Raw genomic sequence first — 17,497 nt, 5'->3', positions numbered from 1 at the left:
TATTGCATTTGTCTGAGCTGTTCTGTTTGGGCGGACACACAAGCGCTGTTTTGTTTCACGATGTGGGCGAGTAATAAAATTGAAAGTATAGTACCTGTGGTTTCTGTTTTACGTCTTACTTTGTCCATGTCAGGAACAGACGCTTGATTGCATTCCGAAAGAAAAAAGTCTGGCTCTCAAACTTCGAAATTGGCGTGTCTGAAATTGATTTGGAACCGAACCGGTTCAGTTCCATGCAAAAAGATCCCTCCCATTCTGAAGTCCTCCGCTGACACAAACTTGAAAAATTTTCAAAATTCATGTTTTTCTTCTTTTTCTTTTAGTTTGTCTGTGAGTTTTGGCTGGAGTTTGTTCAGAACTCTAACATAAACCGTCTGTTTGCAAGCTCGCACGCACACGAAAATTTTCATCAGCAAGCAATTCTGCTCTAACTCAAAAACACAACAACTATTATTTTATGTATTAAACAGTCTGAGTTATGAAAACCCGCGTCCAGGCTAAAATAAAAAGTTATATTTGTGTGAATATTAATTGATATTTCAATCAATCTTTATTTACGTAATAAATCAAGTGTGATTCGTTCGATTCAGTATTTTCACTACCCGGAAGAGTCGGATATATGTTCATCTTCGATTTCAAAATTAAGCAATCGTAGTGTTGAGCATGAAATCAATGCGCGCCTGGCAGAGACTGTTCGCACTCAATGGCCGCGGCTCGCTGCTTCCTTCATTTCGCAAAGATCTGCCACAGCAAAGTTCCCCGGTCAATTGCAAAGCATTACAGCACTTGAACAAGGCATTGGACGAGGAGAACATTACAAAAGAGGGATTTAATTGCAGAACACACAAAACGTAGCGGTGATGTTGCCCTTTAAAAGCATGCAAACAAAACCCGAACCAGAAGTATTCTCAGCTCCCTGTCATGGCGGCCGGAAGCGGCCCAAATACCATGTATAGAGTCTTTGAACCTATCTTTATTGTTAGTTTAAATCTTGTTGGCCATTTTGCTGCCTGGTTGAGACAGTTTGAACCACAATTTCTTGTTTTATGTTCTATGGAAAACAAGTTACAATGGTTCTCTACCCTGCATTTTTGCGGTAACAATTCTTCAACGGTCATGCCACGATTCGCATGGGTACTGTGTTTCTCTGTGCACCTGCTGCAGTAATGGAGGCTTCAAAGTTGTTCTTTCGATTAATCTCGAGCCTGTTGTTCATTTTGCTGCTTGGTCGAGATGACTTGAATAGCAGTTGCCAGCTTTATGTCAGATTTGGTGATTTACGGCCAGCAATTACAAGGGGTCTTCGGTCTGTGTTGTCACGGATTTATGGTGGCGATCGTTGGGGATCACGCCTCGATTTGTGCGGGCATTTTGGGTAGCCGCTGCACTGGGAGAGCAAACACAGCGAAGGCGACATCTTGCTCCTTTCCCCAGGTGGCGGGTTCGAATCCCGACCGGGGTGCCCGCAATATGACGGAGGCTTATTGCGGAGAAGGCGCCGTGTAACCTAGCTTTCGGTTGCACGTCAAAAGATCCCCAGGTGGTCGAAATTAATCCTCAGTCCTCCGCTGGGGCGTGCCAGATGCCCGTCATAGGTTTGGCACGTAGAACCCTCAAATTTGACTTTGATCTTGCTCCTTTCTTGCCTTGACCGCAGGGAACTACTTTGCGAGCCATTTCATCATGGGAGGGGAGCGTTTCGATGGCAACCAGCCGGAAGCCTACCTCTTTGGCGAGAACACTGACCTCAACTTCCTGGGAGGCAAGCCGACTCCCGTAAGCACGTCGACAACCTCTTTGCACTTTCCTGCTGCTCAAAAATTGCTAAGAAAATGTGTGACATTCTTTCGTCTTTTGATGCGTTCATATAAGTTGACCTGCAGTTTCTTTGTTTTTCTTAGAAGTGCAAAAAACAGCCCACATTTGATGCACATGGTTTAGCACGTGGAGAAGCACAATGAGTTTTAATAATCTGTCCTGTATATAAAAAAAATGCTGGCGCACTTGGAGTAGGTTTAAACTTTAAGTCATGGTGAAGCATTGCACGGCACAAAAAAAAAAGGACACTATCTTTTTAAATTACGTATCAATCTCTAGATACTCGCTAATGCTTATAAAAACTCTTTTGCACTTTTGCCTGCATAGTTTCTGGTAGTCTAAAATGCCAGTGTAGCCTTTGCTTCGCTGTTAGAGAGTAAATTAGTCTTTGAGTGTCTAGCTATTTTAACATGAATGTGCAGTCAGCGGAGAAAACCAACCCATTTTCATTCTGTTCATTCAGAACATGTTCAAGACCGGTTGAAGCACGACAAACACATAGTGTGCAGAGCCCTTCTATGGACGGCACTAAGCTCTTGTAATGTTCATGCAGCAGGTACTTCAGGTACTGACATACTAACAATACTCGTGTAGTAAAGATAAAGTTAAGATGCTCTGCCATAGTACCTCAAACTAGCTCCGAGCCCATAATCACTACCACTGAAAACATTTCTTTGGCCAAGATTGTGGCTGGGTCTCGCATGCAAGCGTTCTTGCAGCTTGTCGCTGCCCTGAGCTGCAGTGCCGAGTTGGCATTGCAAGGTGTAGCAAGATGGCCGATTGAATGCCCGCGGGGGCTTCTTTAACGGTTCTCTCGACCGCAGCACCGTCTCTTGCAGTTCCCCTACCCGGCACCCCAGGCCAACGAGCCCACCCGGCCGTTGAGGAGCCTGGTGAACATCCGCAAGGAGTCGCTGCGGTTCATCAAGTAAGGGCGAGCGAAGAGAAATTTGTGGGATGCTCGGCGGCTGCAGTTCGACGCAGACGAGAGGCGGGAGCCTTCTGCTTTGTGACACGTGGTGACGTTTGCGGAAACATTTTTTAGGAGGTTCTCTCGAATCACCCTCACGTCGTTCACTGAGCGACACAGTTAGTGCAAACTCCATGCTGTAATTTGTACATGTTTTTCCAGAGGCGTGTTAACATCTAACACAGAATTTTACTGCCTTGGTTCATGCTTTTTTTTGTTTCAGCTGAATTACAGCTTTTCAACTGCATTAAACATTTTTTTTTTTTTAAAGTATCATTAGTTTGTTTGTGCTGGCATGTTGCACTCTGCCTTTGGAGAAAGCCACAAGTTGAGCGGGTAAATATTCTGGCCGATCAGCATGCCCACAAACTCACAGAAGGTTCGTAGGGGTGGAGGCGTCTATACCTGAGACTTTTAGCCAAACGTTAAAGGCTCTCACATGGTCTACCTTTCTACACCAGGGGCTCTTCGTTTGCTTTAATGGCCAATTCGGGCGGTCAGTCGTCGGCAACTTATTTTGCCGGAAAACCGGCAATAGTGTGCTCATGGTCAGTTTCCGGCCGGCGCGAATGGTTTGGGTAGTGGTTCTCTGGCAAGCACCGGCAACTTTCCGACGCTTTTTCCGCTCAAGCTCCAAACGGCGGGGCAAGTGGGCGCCAGACCGTATCTGGTGTCGTCACTTCAGAAATGAGAGAGAAGGTCAGTGAGAAAAAAAAATGAATGAAAGAGCGAAACTGATTTGAAGTCACTCCAGCAGACACTACTCGAGTCAATCCAAGTCGTTGGGACATGGGTGACGGTGGCGACAGCCTCTCGCTAGTGGTGCCGCGCGGGCAAGAGGCGAAGTAAACTTCCACCGTCTGACGTTTTGTGTTCGGGTGCTGAGGGTCACGTGTTGTGCCGCTGGCGCGTTTCTGGTTGCCGGTTTCACCGGCTCGGTCTCACCGGCGATTGACCACCCGAGTTCGCCATAAGGGACAACATGGCTTTCGACAGAAACATTATTATATCTTGATGGATTTTGGTGAAAATTGGCACAAATACTCCAATTGCTTTTGTAACATGTCCATCAATATATGAGCTTGATATCTCAAGAACTTCTTATTACTATGTTTTTTTTCTTGTTTGAACATGGTGGAGAGCCTGCAGGGCTTATAAAATAAAATAGAAGGCTGCCTAAACTTTGAGTGCACTTGCAGATTTGTGCCACAGGTGAATATATTCTTTGGTATTTTTCTTTACCTAACATAAAAACCTTTTTTTTTTGTTTTGTGTCACCTGGTTGCAAGATACTCATCTGCTATGCAAACATGTAACTACATAAAGTTAAACGACATTAACTTAAGAAAATAGCAATGTCATGCCCTGCACCTTAGCTCAAGGATCACAATGTAACTAATGAACTAAAAATAGACATAGTGGTTGCTAAGAAACCTGCTCCCCAAGCTGAACAGAATAGTAAAAAGACAGTTCTGAGAAAACAATGTCCAAAGTTTTAGGCTGTTTGTAGCGCACTAAAAGGCACCAGGGTTGTAGTCCTTTGTGTCCTTTTCAGCGTGGTGTCGCATGGCTTTCTGACCCTTAGCCTGATCTGCTTTTGATGCCTTCTTCATGCGCATGACGTGTTTCTGCTGCCCTGTGCGGTGCAAGGTGCCCAGGCTTGATGCCAAGGGAGGAGCAAAACTCCACGTAGGCGTGAAGAGTGCCGCAGTTGTACTTGCAAATAGCATCGCTTACTGCGGTCTCGGCAGCAATCAAAGATGCATTCTCATCCTTGAGAAGCACCGACCACATTACGGAACGTAGACTCTTAGCGGCGTTTTGCGTCTTCTTCCCCCTGCACCGGTGGAGAAGAGGAGGCTCGGACAAGCGCTGGTGCACAGGCAGAAGAGCATCTTCAACATTCCTCGCCAGATGGTATTTGTGAGGTGGCTGAGGCTCTCTCTTGGCTTCTGCGACTTGGTGTTTGCACCAGCTTGCAGGGCCCGGTGGCACAGATCATGGTAGGGTTCTTCATCAGTTGAGCTGATACGGTAAAAGGTCGCCATGATGGCTCTCTGCATCTCGTCAACCTCAGATTGATCTCTCAGAGCCATGCCATAATAGCTCGTCAGCTTTTTGATAAAGTTCTTTGTCAGGCCACCCTTTCCTCCTAGGGGCTGACCTTTTTCGTCCTTGGTGACTAGGGCACGTAGGGCTGACCCCATCGTTCTTTATGACATGGTTCACATAGTCTTCCCTTGTGATTTCGATGAAACCCTAAGTCTTGTCATCGGAAAGTGCCAGAAAGGTTTGGCTATTGCCATCACAAACAATGTTTGTGAACTGCGGGTCATTTTCTGCAAGTGAACGTCCAAACAGCAACAACACTGCCTCAACCTTTACACGGCCAGAGTTCACGTTGGTGCTCTTTTGACATTCTGATTCAAGGGATTTCTTTGACTCGCTGTATTTCTTGTCACCCACTTTTGGGCCCACGGAGCAACCATGGCAGCAGTTGGACAAAGCACAGAGTCAAGCACCAGGCCAGTGTAGAACTCGATCACAGTGCCGACTCCAATGTTGAGATGTGTGGCCTCGTGTCATTCAAGTGCCATCATAGACAGCAGTAACATTTCTTGTGAAGCAAGGGTTAATTTCTGCATAGACCTTACGGACAGCCTCAACTGCATCAGAAAACACACTTGCTGATGCGGCAACTCCGGCAGGCCTGAACTTAGCCTTTAGGTGTTTCTGGAATGTTTTCTGGTGCTGGCCTCAGTGGGAGACAACCATTCCAGACCAAAGTCTGTCAATGCTGTTGACCCCTTGCGGATGCTTTTGATCGCTTGCATTGACCTTAGGTTTGCTTCAAAGACCCGGCCTCCTTCTCTTCGCAGCGACTTCCACTCATTTGCGACGGCACCACACGCTCCGCAAGTCAGGATCATCTGTGTCGCCAGCCCGTGCCTTGTACTTGGCACCACTGGAAGCCCTGGCTGAAGACATGGCTCACACGGTGTCGTTGGAAGGAGTGCGTTCATCGCTACGACTTGAACAAAACTCTTCACTCTCTTCCGCACCTGCCGGTTCCTCGCTTTCGGCAAATAGCTTCAGCTTCCGTTCCATCACTGACACGGAACTAAGCGATGCTTGTACAGCCGTGGCCTGCTTGCGGGCCGCTTCTGGTGATGCGAAGCGTGGTTGCAAATGTGCAAGAACGATATTACTTGTGCTCGTAGATGGCATTTCTTCCACGAATGCCATGGCATCTGAAGTGCCGGGCGATGTGTCGACTTCAGCATCGCGCTGCCCGTCAACAGAGGACTCGCTTTTGGAAGCCAGCGGACGAGTCTTCTTTCTATGCATCAGTGATTTCCACTTGCAGCTATGGAAGGCGTGCGCTGTCTTGTACTTCTGATAGTCGAACCATGATCGTCGGGGCAGTTACAAAGCTCAACTATACACGTTTGCAAGTCCGGCTTCAGGGCGCTGCCATCTTGCCTGTCTGGGGTGCACTTGGACCAGACATAATCCGATTACGAAGCCTTGCTAAGGCGTCGTAATCGGATTATGGCCGCTCCCGAGAGCGCACCCCACTGAGGAAGATGGCGGCGCCCTGAGACCGGACTTGCAAACGTGTATTGAGTGACGGAAATTTAACTTTTTCAGCACCCACTTGCTCGCGATGCGGGACTGCGGCAAGCGAAAAGCAGACGACCGTCCCCAGCAGGCGCGCTGGTTGCTAGGGGCAACGGTGAAGCGGAGCAGTGGCAAGCTTTGCTCGCGTGGCACGGGAAGCCAACCAGTAGCCATCATTTCTCTCGGCGAGACCTTGAAACTTTTGCTCTCTATGCATTTATTTCTCCTCAGAGCGAGCAGCCGACGTGGAAACTTTGAAGGCAATGAAGTATGCTTTCCATCAACACCAATATATCGGTGCTCCGTGGTGCCGGAGATATGGCACTTCAATAAATGCCATTATTTCGTGAACTCTCACAAATATTTCATTACCTCAGGTTATATAAGTGTTATATTAGGGCACTTCGCAACGGTTTTCAGCAAGAAAACTTTGGAAACACAGAAAATGTGAACCGCAGATGTTGAAAATTTGATTTAAAAAAAAAACTGTCTTTTGGTAATTTTTTGCGAGTTGAAAGTTGCATCCCTTCTTAACATGTTAGCCCGTAAAACATTGCTGTGAAATTGTATGTCGCCAATTCTCATCGCCGATGGTGACAGTTTGCCGAGCCGTGCTTGCCACCCCGATCACACACGCAGGCTGTATACTGACGATTCAGTTGTGGGGTTTGGAAGTGTTCACGTGGTGGCCCGGGACACTTCCAGAATTCAGGATGCCCCCAAGCCAGAAGAAGAACTGGCTCCCGAGACCACGCCCCCGTGCCGGTACAACATAGAATTCACTTTTGATTCGGACGTTCGGTGCGCCATCACCATTCACTACTTCTGCACCGAGGACATCACCGCCAACGGGATCGTGTGAGTCTCTGCCGTCGTTTCGTTTTGTATGTTTGTTACCAGCAATGCAATAAGATTAGTTCTTTGTCAGTTTAAACACTCGTTGTGCATTGGTACGATTGTGTGAATATTTCAATTTTTGAATTGTGGTTTAGAATAATATGCTATTCGATATGAACTTTGAGATGAACTGCGATATTTATATTTTATTAAGTGTCGATCGCGGCAGGTTAGCCTTGTTGATCGCGATTTTTATCGAACAGTGGTGCTCCACAGAAAAGCAAGACCCGCGAAGCGTGGTTTCATGGGTTTTGCTTCTCTGCAGTGCACCAGTGCTCGGCAAGAAGCACGTTTGTTGGGGCTAACCCTAGTGCTTGAAAAGTATGAATATTGCAGTTGTGTGCTTAGGAAAAAGGCACACTTTCAAAGCGGGATGGTGCACATGTGCACCTGGTGTGTTTAAAAAGAAACAAACACTTTGTGAATTCTGATATCTGTATTGCAGTCAAATTTTCAAAATTATGCTAGGCAGAGATGCTCTAACAATCTGCATTCATTATTAGTGATTGTCTTTTTTCTTTTTTAGTCCGAGATTGAAGAAAGGATGTTTGTACATATCAAAAAAATTTATAAATCTCCTCGATTAGGTTTTCTGGGCATCTCTAAAGGTTTAATTTTATGTCAAATATATCGGCCGCTTGCCATCACAAAGTAGGCCTTGAACTTTCTAAATATAGTTGGATTAAAATTAACTTAGAAATGGACAAGTGGAAGCTTCAGAACAACCTTCTCGAGTTCAGCTGGGTTTTGTTTAAGAATGTTTGCGTTAGTGAAAGGCTTGGAGAAACTATTGAATATTCTATTTGATAATGTGCTATTTTTGTACCCTGACCTGTCAAATTGCTTCACATTGAGGGGCAGTGGAGCATAGAGAACTCTCCCTCTCAGTCAGCAATGTTCGCTTATTTCTCGACGTGGATGAGTTATCCCAGTTCGGACAAAGTCACCATTGGCCAGGGGCACTGCAATTACTATAGTCCGTTGCAACCTAAGAACGAAGGGCGAGGGTAGGACGGGCTGGGGAGGAGGAAGCAGACGGAACAATAAAGAGAGAAGGAGGTTTCCCCTTCTCTTCTGCAGCGTTCCGTCTGCTTCCTCCTCCCCTGCACGTCTTACCCTCGCCCTTCGTTCTTAAGTTGCAACGGACTATAGAAGTGGGTTATCTTTCAATGTTTTTGAAAAAAATAGCAAATCTTGTAAAAAATGGGGTGGGTTATCTTTCGGGGTTTGGACATCTTTCGAGGATTGGACATCTTTCAAGTTGTTACGGTAGTGTTGGGCATTTGGGAGAAATTTTTTTTTTTCACTGAAAAAATATTTTGTGCGTCGCCGAAACCTTATTTGTTGTCCAAACATAGCGTCAGCGGTTGGGACCAGACGTCGGAGTTTTAGAACTTGCACTGAACAACCTAGACCTGTAAAATTCTGCTGCTGCGAAATGGTCCAAGAAGCGGTATTCCGGCAAACTGCCAAGCTGTTTAACTCAGAGACGGAATATTGTTTTCGGTAACATGCCAACAGTGTAGCAACCACAGCTAGAAGTCAGGCAACTAGGAAGTGTTGCTTGACTTCCACCATATTGTGGCACTGAATTTTAGACTTGCTCTCAATTAGGCACGCCAAGCATGCAGTGACTCATCATTGTAATGAAATGTTTCTCGTTAATGTAGGCGTCTTTGTAACTGTACACACAACCAGCAGCTCAAACTTACTGATCTGTTACATTCTCTTAAAATTATATGATCTTGAATTCATCCCTCTTTTGTCAAAAGTGAACTTCCAATACCTCAAATATTTCGTCTTGAGACTGACCACCGCCAAAATTCAGAGCCGCTACTGGTACCATCTAGGAGAGGCGCTGCGGGGCCTTGCACTTGACTGTCAGATTCAACAGAACAAAAAGAGAAGCTTATATACTAGTTCTGCTTTTGGAGCGCAATAAGGGATCAATAAGGGACGAAGTTTAGGCATAACTAAATGTCAGAGTACAAGAAATTGTGTTTCTAAAACAACTTCTCACCCCGGCATTGCACTAGCGCACAGAGAGTGGAGTGGCCACAAGCAGAAACCTCCGTATTGTGGCAACGTGAAGTATGGTCATTCTAGCAGTTGACAGGCTCTGCCCGTCGGCCAAACTCTCGGTACATAGGGCTTTGGCTGCCTCCATTCGTCGCAGGCAGGACAGACGCCCGTCGTGTAACGAGCGTTGCGATTGGTCTTTAACGTAATTGCAGGTACGCGCCTCGCAATCCCGAGATGAGTTCGGAGACGTACCACTACAAGCGGGGAGCCAACCAGCAGTTCTCTCAGGCATCCCACATATTCGACCCCAGCCTGCACTCCGAAGAAGAGGTGAGGTCGTCGCTCGGATGTGGCCGATATTCTTAAGCTCTTCACTTCGGGCTAAGCTTCAGCGCGTTCGAAAAGTATGAAATCTGACGTCTGCAAGCCTCCTGCGGCTTTGCCGGTGACACTTCACTGTTTTCTTTGTTTATTTGCTTATAAGCGATTCTCTGTTAGCATCTTCTTTGGTGTTGCTAAAACGCAAAAGCGAGTGGACGGCTTCGTCGACGACAGAATGCAAGTACAACCAAGGGTGTATTTTTGAACACCTATATCTAAGCTTACTTCTTTTTTTTTCCCCTTTTTGAGTTTTTTTGGCAGGCTTGGCAGCATCTGCTGGGCCCATCTCCCAGAAGTAACCTTAAGACGAGAAATACCTCGATTCACACTGTTCTACCAAATTTGACATCATAGTCCGGCACTTAAAAACACAATCTTATCATCACCTACTATTTAATTTTTTCAAAGATTAGACAACACCTGCACAATACCTTTCTGTCCACCACTATCTATGCAAACTTTTCGATACCCTGAACGATAACAGAACTCTTTGCCCAACCACACAGTCACTGCTAACAATATTCCTACTTTTAAGTAGCAATATTTAATATTGCTACTTAAATTTTAATATTTTAATATTAATATTTTTCTACTACAATATTTTTAAGTAACAATATTTAATAACAATATTTAGCAACATTAAGTTAACAATATTGTTACTTTTAAACGAAAAATTGAAATCTATGCACTTTTAATAACCCTGAAGTGATATGTATGCCTAACTTTTGAACGTTTCTTTGTTGGCTAGGTCGTTCTTAGGTGCATTTGTTACTTTTGTCATTTTTGAATGTATTTGTTACTTTCTTTTTCTGTATCACAATTTTCAGCTGCCCATCCCTCGTGTAATGTTCCATGGAAATATGTTTAAGGCATTATTAAATAAATGAGAAAATAAACTAACAGCTTTAATCTCGTTGTTGCCCACAGCTCTGCTATCACTTTGAAGACGAGACGCTACCCGTGGTGATTCACTGCCTTGCTGAAGAAGGTGAAGGTGAGTGACACTGTTTTGTCGACTCTGTATTGCAGTGCTGTCATTTCGTGATCGTCACATGTCAAGCTGTCTCGTCACCTCCTTTTGACAGCCGCTCCTGCAACTTTTGCTGTTGTTATTGTTGTTGCCATTCTCTTGGCAATAGCAATAATTACTGCTCTCGTTTATGCTTCAAGAACTGCAGTAAAAATGTTTGGCTTTTTGCAGTGCATTAATGATCTACCCCTCTACGCCGTAAATTAAGATATAGGGATTTGCATTTGGGATAAGTTATTTGTTACTTTATAAAATTAAAATACAAAAAGCATAGTTAAAGTTATTGTGCAAGAAACGCCCTGTGGGAACCATGGGTTTGGAGATCGCCCAACAGTGACACCTGTGCCCGTTCATCTTCTTTGCTGTCGCCCCTACAACCGGCGACCGCGATTGCAACAATTCGCAGCATTTCCCGGGAACTCCCGCGACACATTCTATCACCGTTTTTGGAACGCTTCGACGCACGGGAAGCATAGGGCATCAAACACGCCGGCCAGACACGCATTCCAAGCGCCTTCCTGTGACTGACAATGACTGTAACGTCAAGCGCCCCCTGTACTGCGACAAGTTCGCCTGCTTGTCGCACAGAGGTGCGATAAAGTCACAGAGCCGCGTTCTGATTGAGAGGTTAGTGGGTAAACACAAAAACCAGCTGCCTTTGTCTCCACTTTCCGTACCCCCTCCAGTCAGAGCGAATAGGTAAGACCGTCATCTGCTTTTTCTGCAGAGGGAGCAGTGGTGCCAGGCATTCAGGCACCGCACCCTGGCATCGTCTGCTAATCAGCATTGGCTGTCTCATCCTTTATATGGCTTTCTCAGCGTTTCTTTAGGAACGTGGACTCATAACCCGCGAGAAAGAAAAGAGGAAATACCTCGAAGGTATGGTGTCTTTGTCAAGTAACAATTACCGGACACATTCTGACGACGATGAATGCACGGCCGAGATGTTGTCGGCTCCAGACCGAGGAGAAGCCGCGAGAGCGGAGCTTTGTATCATGTGTGATCAATCTCTCTCGCTGCACCTTCTCTCCTCAACTTGTGCGCCCCCTTGGCCCCTGCTGCTCCACCGACCTCACGGGTTGTTTCGTCTGCTTGTGCAGAGCCACGGCAGTCCCACGTCCTGGTTGCCGTGGTGGAGAAGAACGCGGACGGCACGTACACGCTGAAGCCGCTGAAGCAGAAGCTGTTTGTGGATGGGCTATGCTACCTCCTGCAGGAGATCTACGGCATCGAGAACAAGAATGTCGCCCAAGCCAAAGTAAGCGACGGAGTTTGATTTGGTTGAAAGCGGTATGGCCACACATTTCTAGTACCAGGTTCTGTCCCTGGAAGAGGACGTAATGGAAATTGGGAGGAATGCCACTGTGTCATGTCTTGTCTTTCAGTTTCCAGTAGTGGAGGCAGCTGCCGCTTGTTATTCGTGGAGTATAAAAAGAAGAAAAATTGAAAATTTGCCTAAAGAGGATGTCATAATACTTCGTGGTAGGCCAGTAGTGAGCCTTGCACTAAGCATGTTAGGATTTAAGAGTGCTCATGTATGCTTTAATTGGATCCCTTTTCATATTAATGTTAATTGCGAAATTCATAATAGTTATTGCGAAATTGGCGAATGAAAATGATGCAAAAACCGATTCAAATATATGCGCGCTTTTCAGGGCCGTGACGTCAGTGGCAGGCAGGCTTGCCAGTCGAGCAAGCAGCCAAAAAAATAGAATATGCCAATCATTTGTTCCGTGCTGGAGCGCGGGTACTGCAGCGAGCTTCCCAAGCATTCATTTGACACCATGAAACTGCTTCGAATCAGTTTAAAACAAAATCTACAGCCCGAAGAGTGAACCCCTGCCTTCCACTGACGTCACTTTTTCATTGTTGCCAGTAGAGACTTCGAGCTTGAAAAACACGGTGAGGACCAAAACTGTAAATTCAATAACTTCGCGAAAAAACAATATTTTGACCTAATATTTGGGATACTATTTTCGTGATGTTTGTTGGTTAGTTTAGCAAAATTTCAAGCAAATCGGAGACAATAAAAAAATCGATGGAGTAGCCCTTTAAAGGGACCATGAAATGATTTTAAAATCTAATTTCATCCACCGCACGTCGTAAAAGGTATGAAAAGAAACACAAAAACACAAAAATAGGGAGCCAAAAAAAATTATTTGCTATAGAACTTTTAAAAGAAAACTGGACTCTTTTGCGACTTCTTTCCTTCAAAAGCTCTGCCTTTTCACTACGATGCATCCGCAGAAATGGAGCACGTCAGCCGAATCCACGTCGCCTATTGGGTAAGAGCCTACCTCACCAGCACCGCGATCGTAAACAATAAATAGCCGGCGAATGTTTCCTAAAATTTTTGTCAAATAATATTCAGACCCACATTTTGTAGCATAATTAGAGATGTGTGGCGAAAATTGCCAAATTTGATAAAGCTGAGAGCCAAGCGCCATCTATCGTGTGGTAAACGAAGCAACTACTGCGCGTGCGCAGTAGGGCAGGGCTGGCAGGGCCGACTGCCGGCTGGCAGGGCCTTCCTCTCAAAACTCTGACTGACTGAACGTTTATTTTTCTACGTGTTCATCTCGCGCGTGCCGACTTCAAGCAGCAAGAAAAAAATGTACTTAAAACAGACCACGACGAACAAGAACGCTGGATCCACAAACACCCGAGAAGAGCGACAACAGCCGCGAATCGCGCTCCGACGAAGCTCTCAGAATATAGGCCTAGCAGGCACTCCGACTCAACGCAGCGTTGCTTCGTCGCAAGACCGTCTGTCTGCCTGCGACCGGCTGGCGTGCTGAATGGAATATGCCCGCGCTACCCTTGTGGGGTACCCTTGTGGGGTACCCTTGTGGACCCTTCCCGTATAATAGTTTGATCGCTGACCTCAATTTTACGTTAAGAGGTGAGGTCAATCTCTTCCCCTTGTTTTCCGAGGCAGTGTTGACGAACACTCGTCGAAAAGGGACCCTCGTCGATTCTCTCTTCTTGTTTTGTGTGATATAGAGCTGAAATAAACGCTGTATGGATTACCTTCGTAACACGGTATGTACACTTTGTTATTGGTATGCCATTTTTATCCTGACAGACTGCACGTCACTGTCGAGCTGTAACAGTTCGTGAGAGGTATATGTGCAATACCGTGCCAACCTTTCTTTGCCGAGTGTCGCGTCAGTATTGAGTTGCAATCGTAAAAGATCGGTCCCGAAGCGCTTACCAACAGCGCGAATACAGTAAAACCTACCGGCGCACCCCAACTCGTCGCCGCTAATGCTCCCATCTCCTACTGCCGAGAGAAGTACCGGTTCCGGAAATAGCGTACGTCACAGCTTGTTTTGCGGTCAAGAAAAAGTCGATATTTCATTAATTTTTTGTGTAGAAGTTAATAAACCGAGACGAAAACGGATGCCCGTTCGGCATTCAGTGAACATTGACGGTTTAATGTAAAAGTTATCTGGAAAAAGTAAAAAAGTCATTTCATGGTCCCTTTAAGGATGGTTTCATCCAGTATGCACACTGCAGACAGCAAAAGATGGTTCCAAGCAATTATAGTTCTGAAGATTAATCAATTCTAAAATGCGGTAGTTTTACAGGCAGATAGGCCACTTTCATGAAAATGGTGAAAAGGCAACGAGACGTTGGTAGGAGCCAGTAACCTGTCAAGCAAAAGAGGATAATGGTAGTAAATTTTACAGAGCAGATGGACAGAAGCACATGACACAATTTAAAGCTAGGCAGGTCCAGATTTGATTTCGTAGGTATCACGCTGGCATTTCAATAATAATTAGTTAGACTGTAAAAGGGTAGATCTATGTTGAATAACTTCAACTGCTGTTTTAATACACTGGAATAGCCAACCGGTCAATCAAGTGTTTTATCAGTCAATCAATAGACTTACCAATTGGTCATTTATGTGACGAATCTGGCCATTAATCAACAGATCAGTCAATTAATCTACTGATCTATCCACTGATCTCAATGACAATTGCTGTATCGCGCATCCCCGCTTGCTTGCTACAGCGCGAGTGTGGCCACCAGACGGCCATCTTGCATGCAGCTTTTTTGTGTTTTGCTAGCTTTGCAGAGGCCGGCGGCAGCGTGCTAAAGACACGTTTTATACTCGTTCGTCGTCATTCGCCGTAGACATTCTAAAGGTCCTGTGTGAGCCGTGATACATTGTTGAGAACACGTGAACATTTTTTTGAAAGCGCAGTGCCGCAGAAAACAGGCACAACTTGTCGAAAGCAAGCATTGTCGGTCTTGCGGCGTGTTCAAAGCTTCCTTGGCACACCAAAGTGCTGTGTCTCTATCCTTTCGCACGCTTGGGTACCGATCAACAATCGACACCGCACCAAAGTTTTGAAGGTATGTCGCGCGTAGATGTCTTTAGATCATATATATGTCGGCTACGGAGTTTTGGATCGTCCAGCTGTTCCGGTGAAAAAATTGTAAGGGTGCAGGCGAGCTGGTGGAAGTTAACCATAGTTTTGTTTAACCCGAGACTGGGGTATTTCGGAAAAGGGGACGAGAAGAAAAGCGTACACGATTTTGGATTGAGACGTCGCCTCCTTGTGGCCTCTTTTCTTCTCGTCCCCTTTTCCGAAATACCCCAGTCTCGGGTTAAACAAAACTATGGTTGTTCCGGTGAGTTGCTATCAATAAAGCTAGGGGGAGGGGGGGGGGGGGGTGATCTGTACGTGCTCTTATGTACTGTTAACCATGGCTATGTTCCAAATCTACTCTTATGGATCACATGGGAGCACGAATAGAGCAACACTGGAGCAAGGAGGGTTTTTGAAGGCAAAAATACAAGACGGCAAAAATGAAAATATTTGAAGCGCAGCCCATATGGTTGTTTGCAATCTGTTGACCAATCACAATTAGGCGAGCCGCGCTCAAATGTAAAGTGTAATTAAGTAGGTTGATAATGAGCCAGGCCAGCACTGATCCATGATGAGGAGCTGTTGTGCACGGTACTCTGTAAATCGTCTAACGACGAAAAAAAGACGTGCCTTCCTCCTCTCTTCCGTCGCTACTATACGCTGGATTAAGCTCGTTTCTGGATCGCGAGTGCCGCAAGTATACAGTCGCCAGAGTAAAGTAAGACGCTGATCCAGAGGCACATACGGCTTTGCGCACATTGCATTTACAAAACACGTCCACACGGCGTCGATTCTTGGTCGGTATCCAAGCGTGCGAAGGCACAGAGACACAACACTTCAGCGTGCCAGAGAAGCTTTGAACATACCGCGAGACCGGCGAAACTTGCTTTTGACGAGCTGTGCCTTTTTTCTGCGGCCCTGCACTTTCGTAAAAATTTCACCGTGTGTTCAACGGCAATGTATCCCGGCCCACACAGGATCTTTAGAACGTCTTCGGAGAATGACAACGAAGGAGTAGAAAACATATTTTAGCACGTTGCCGCCGGCCTCTGCAACGCTAGCAAAACGAAAAAAAAGCGGCATGCAAGGTGGCCGTCCGGTGGCCGCACTCACAGAGCGTGGATGCGCGATCCAGCAATTGTCATTGAGATCGTAGATCTGTCCATCAGTGAGCCTAGTCAATCAGTCGACCAATCTCAATTTGTCAGCCAATCACCTGTCAATCAATTGACTAGTCTGAATCTATCCGCTGATCAGTCTGTAAATCAGTTGATCAATCTGTTCATCATTCAACCTTTCAGTCAATCACTCGACCGATCTGTTAATATAATGACCAATAAATTTTTGTCAGTCAATTGATCAGTTTGTTTGTTAATCAACCTGTCAATCAATTGACCGATCAGTGAATCTATCGTCCCGATCAACTTGTCAACCAATCTGTCCGTCAATCAACCTGTTAGTAAATCACTCGGCCGACTTGTGAATATATTGACCAATCAGTCTGTCAACCAATTGACCAATCTGTCCATCAACCAGGCTACAAGTCACTCAAACGACCGATCCGTGAACCTGTCGACCGTTTATTCTCAGCCAATCGACCTACCTGTCAACCGACCAATCGGTCAACCGATCGGTCTTCCCCGTGCAGCCCCCCAACGGGGACGAGGAGACGGAAGACAGCGGGGCAGAGTGCGTGATCTGCATGTGCGAGAGCCGGGACACGCTGATCCTGCCCTGCCGCCACCTGTGCCTGTGCTCCTGCTGCGCCGACTCGCTGCGCTACCAGGCCAACAACTGCCCCATCTGCAGGGCCCCCTTCAGGGCCCTGCTCCAGGTGCGGGCCGTACGCAGGGGCACGCCGGGGGGTGCCCTGGCTGTGCCCCACCCGGGTGGCGCGGCGGCAGTGGCGGCAGCAGCGCCCGCAGGGGACGCCCAGGTGAGCAAGTCACGGATCTCATGAGGGGCTAGTGTTGCCAGTTCAGCGATTTCCCCGCTAAATCTAGCAGTTTTTTTTATGTCTTCCGGCTGGAGAAGTTGCTGTTTTATGGGTGGTGGGATTTCGGCGGTTTTCGTATTGCGTAAGTGTTTTTGCTAGCGGTCTAAGGTGTTCTCGAGTGTACGTTTATCGACCCTGAATAGCTCAATTTTTGTGGTTAGTCAGGCTCACAAGGCCGCCATTTTTGCTTACTTCCAGCAAAATTGTTGTCGGCGAGAACGACGCTCGCGACGCCATTGAGGTGTTAAAGGTGGCAAACATTGAAACATGCATTCAACACAAAAGGGTTAGCCTGTTATCCATATCTATATTGGTGCGCAAATCTACAAATTGTTTTTTTTAAGTCTACCGGATGGCATGATCCCAGTAAACTATCCACACAA

The 17,497-nt window shown here is 46.2% G+C and overlaps 1 protein-coding gene across 2 annotated transcripts in view; it reads left to right on the top strand.

The window, feature by feature from the left end:
* LOC8052502 (E3 ubiquitin ligase Rnf157) overlaps positions 1–17,497 on the top strand; it is a 52,575-nt gene that overhangs the window by 11,090 nt on the left and 23,988 nt on the right. For both annotated transcript variants that reach the window (XM_029968209.4, XM_029968211.4), the window contains exons 2-8: positions 1,658–1,776; positions 2,658–2,746; positions 7,115–7,267; positions 9,541–9,658; positions 10,637–10,703; positions 11,840–11,997; positions 16,767–17,054. In XM_029968209.4, the coding sequence (XP_029824069.2) occupies positions 1,658–1,776; positions 2,658–2,746; positions 7,115–7,267; positions 9,541–9,658; positions 10,637–10,703; positions 11,840–11,997; positions 16,767–17,054 (992 nt within the window). The remainder of the gene's footprint in view (positions 1–1,657; positions 1,777–2,657; positions 2,747–7,114; positions 7,268–9,540; positions 9,659–10,636; positions 10,704–11,839; positions 11,998–16,766; positions 17,055–17,497) is intronic.

The sequence above is a fragment of the Ixodes scapularis genome, unplaced genomic scaffold (assembly GCF_016920785.2).
Source record: "Ixodes scapularis isolate PalLabHiFi unplaced genomic scaffold, ASM1692078v2 PGA_scaffold6__148_contigs__length_123643588, whole genome shotgun sequence".
Classification (NCBI taxonomy): Eukaryota; Metazoa; Arthropoda; class Arachnida; order Ixodida; family Ixodidae; genus Ixodes; species Ixodes scapularis.
The sequence above is the reverse complement of the archived record's forward strand: the minus strand, read 5'-3'. Positions and strand labels throughout refer to the sequence as shown.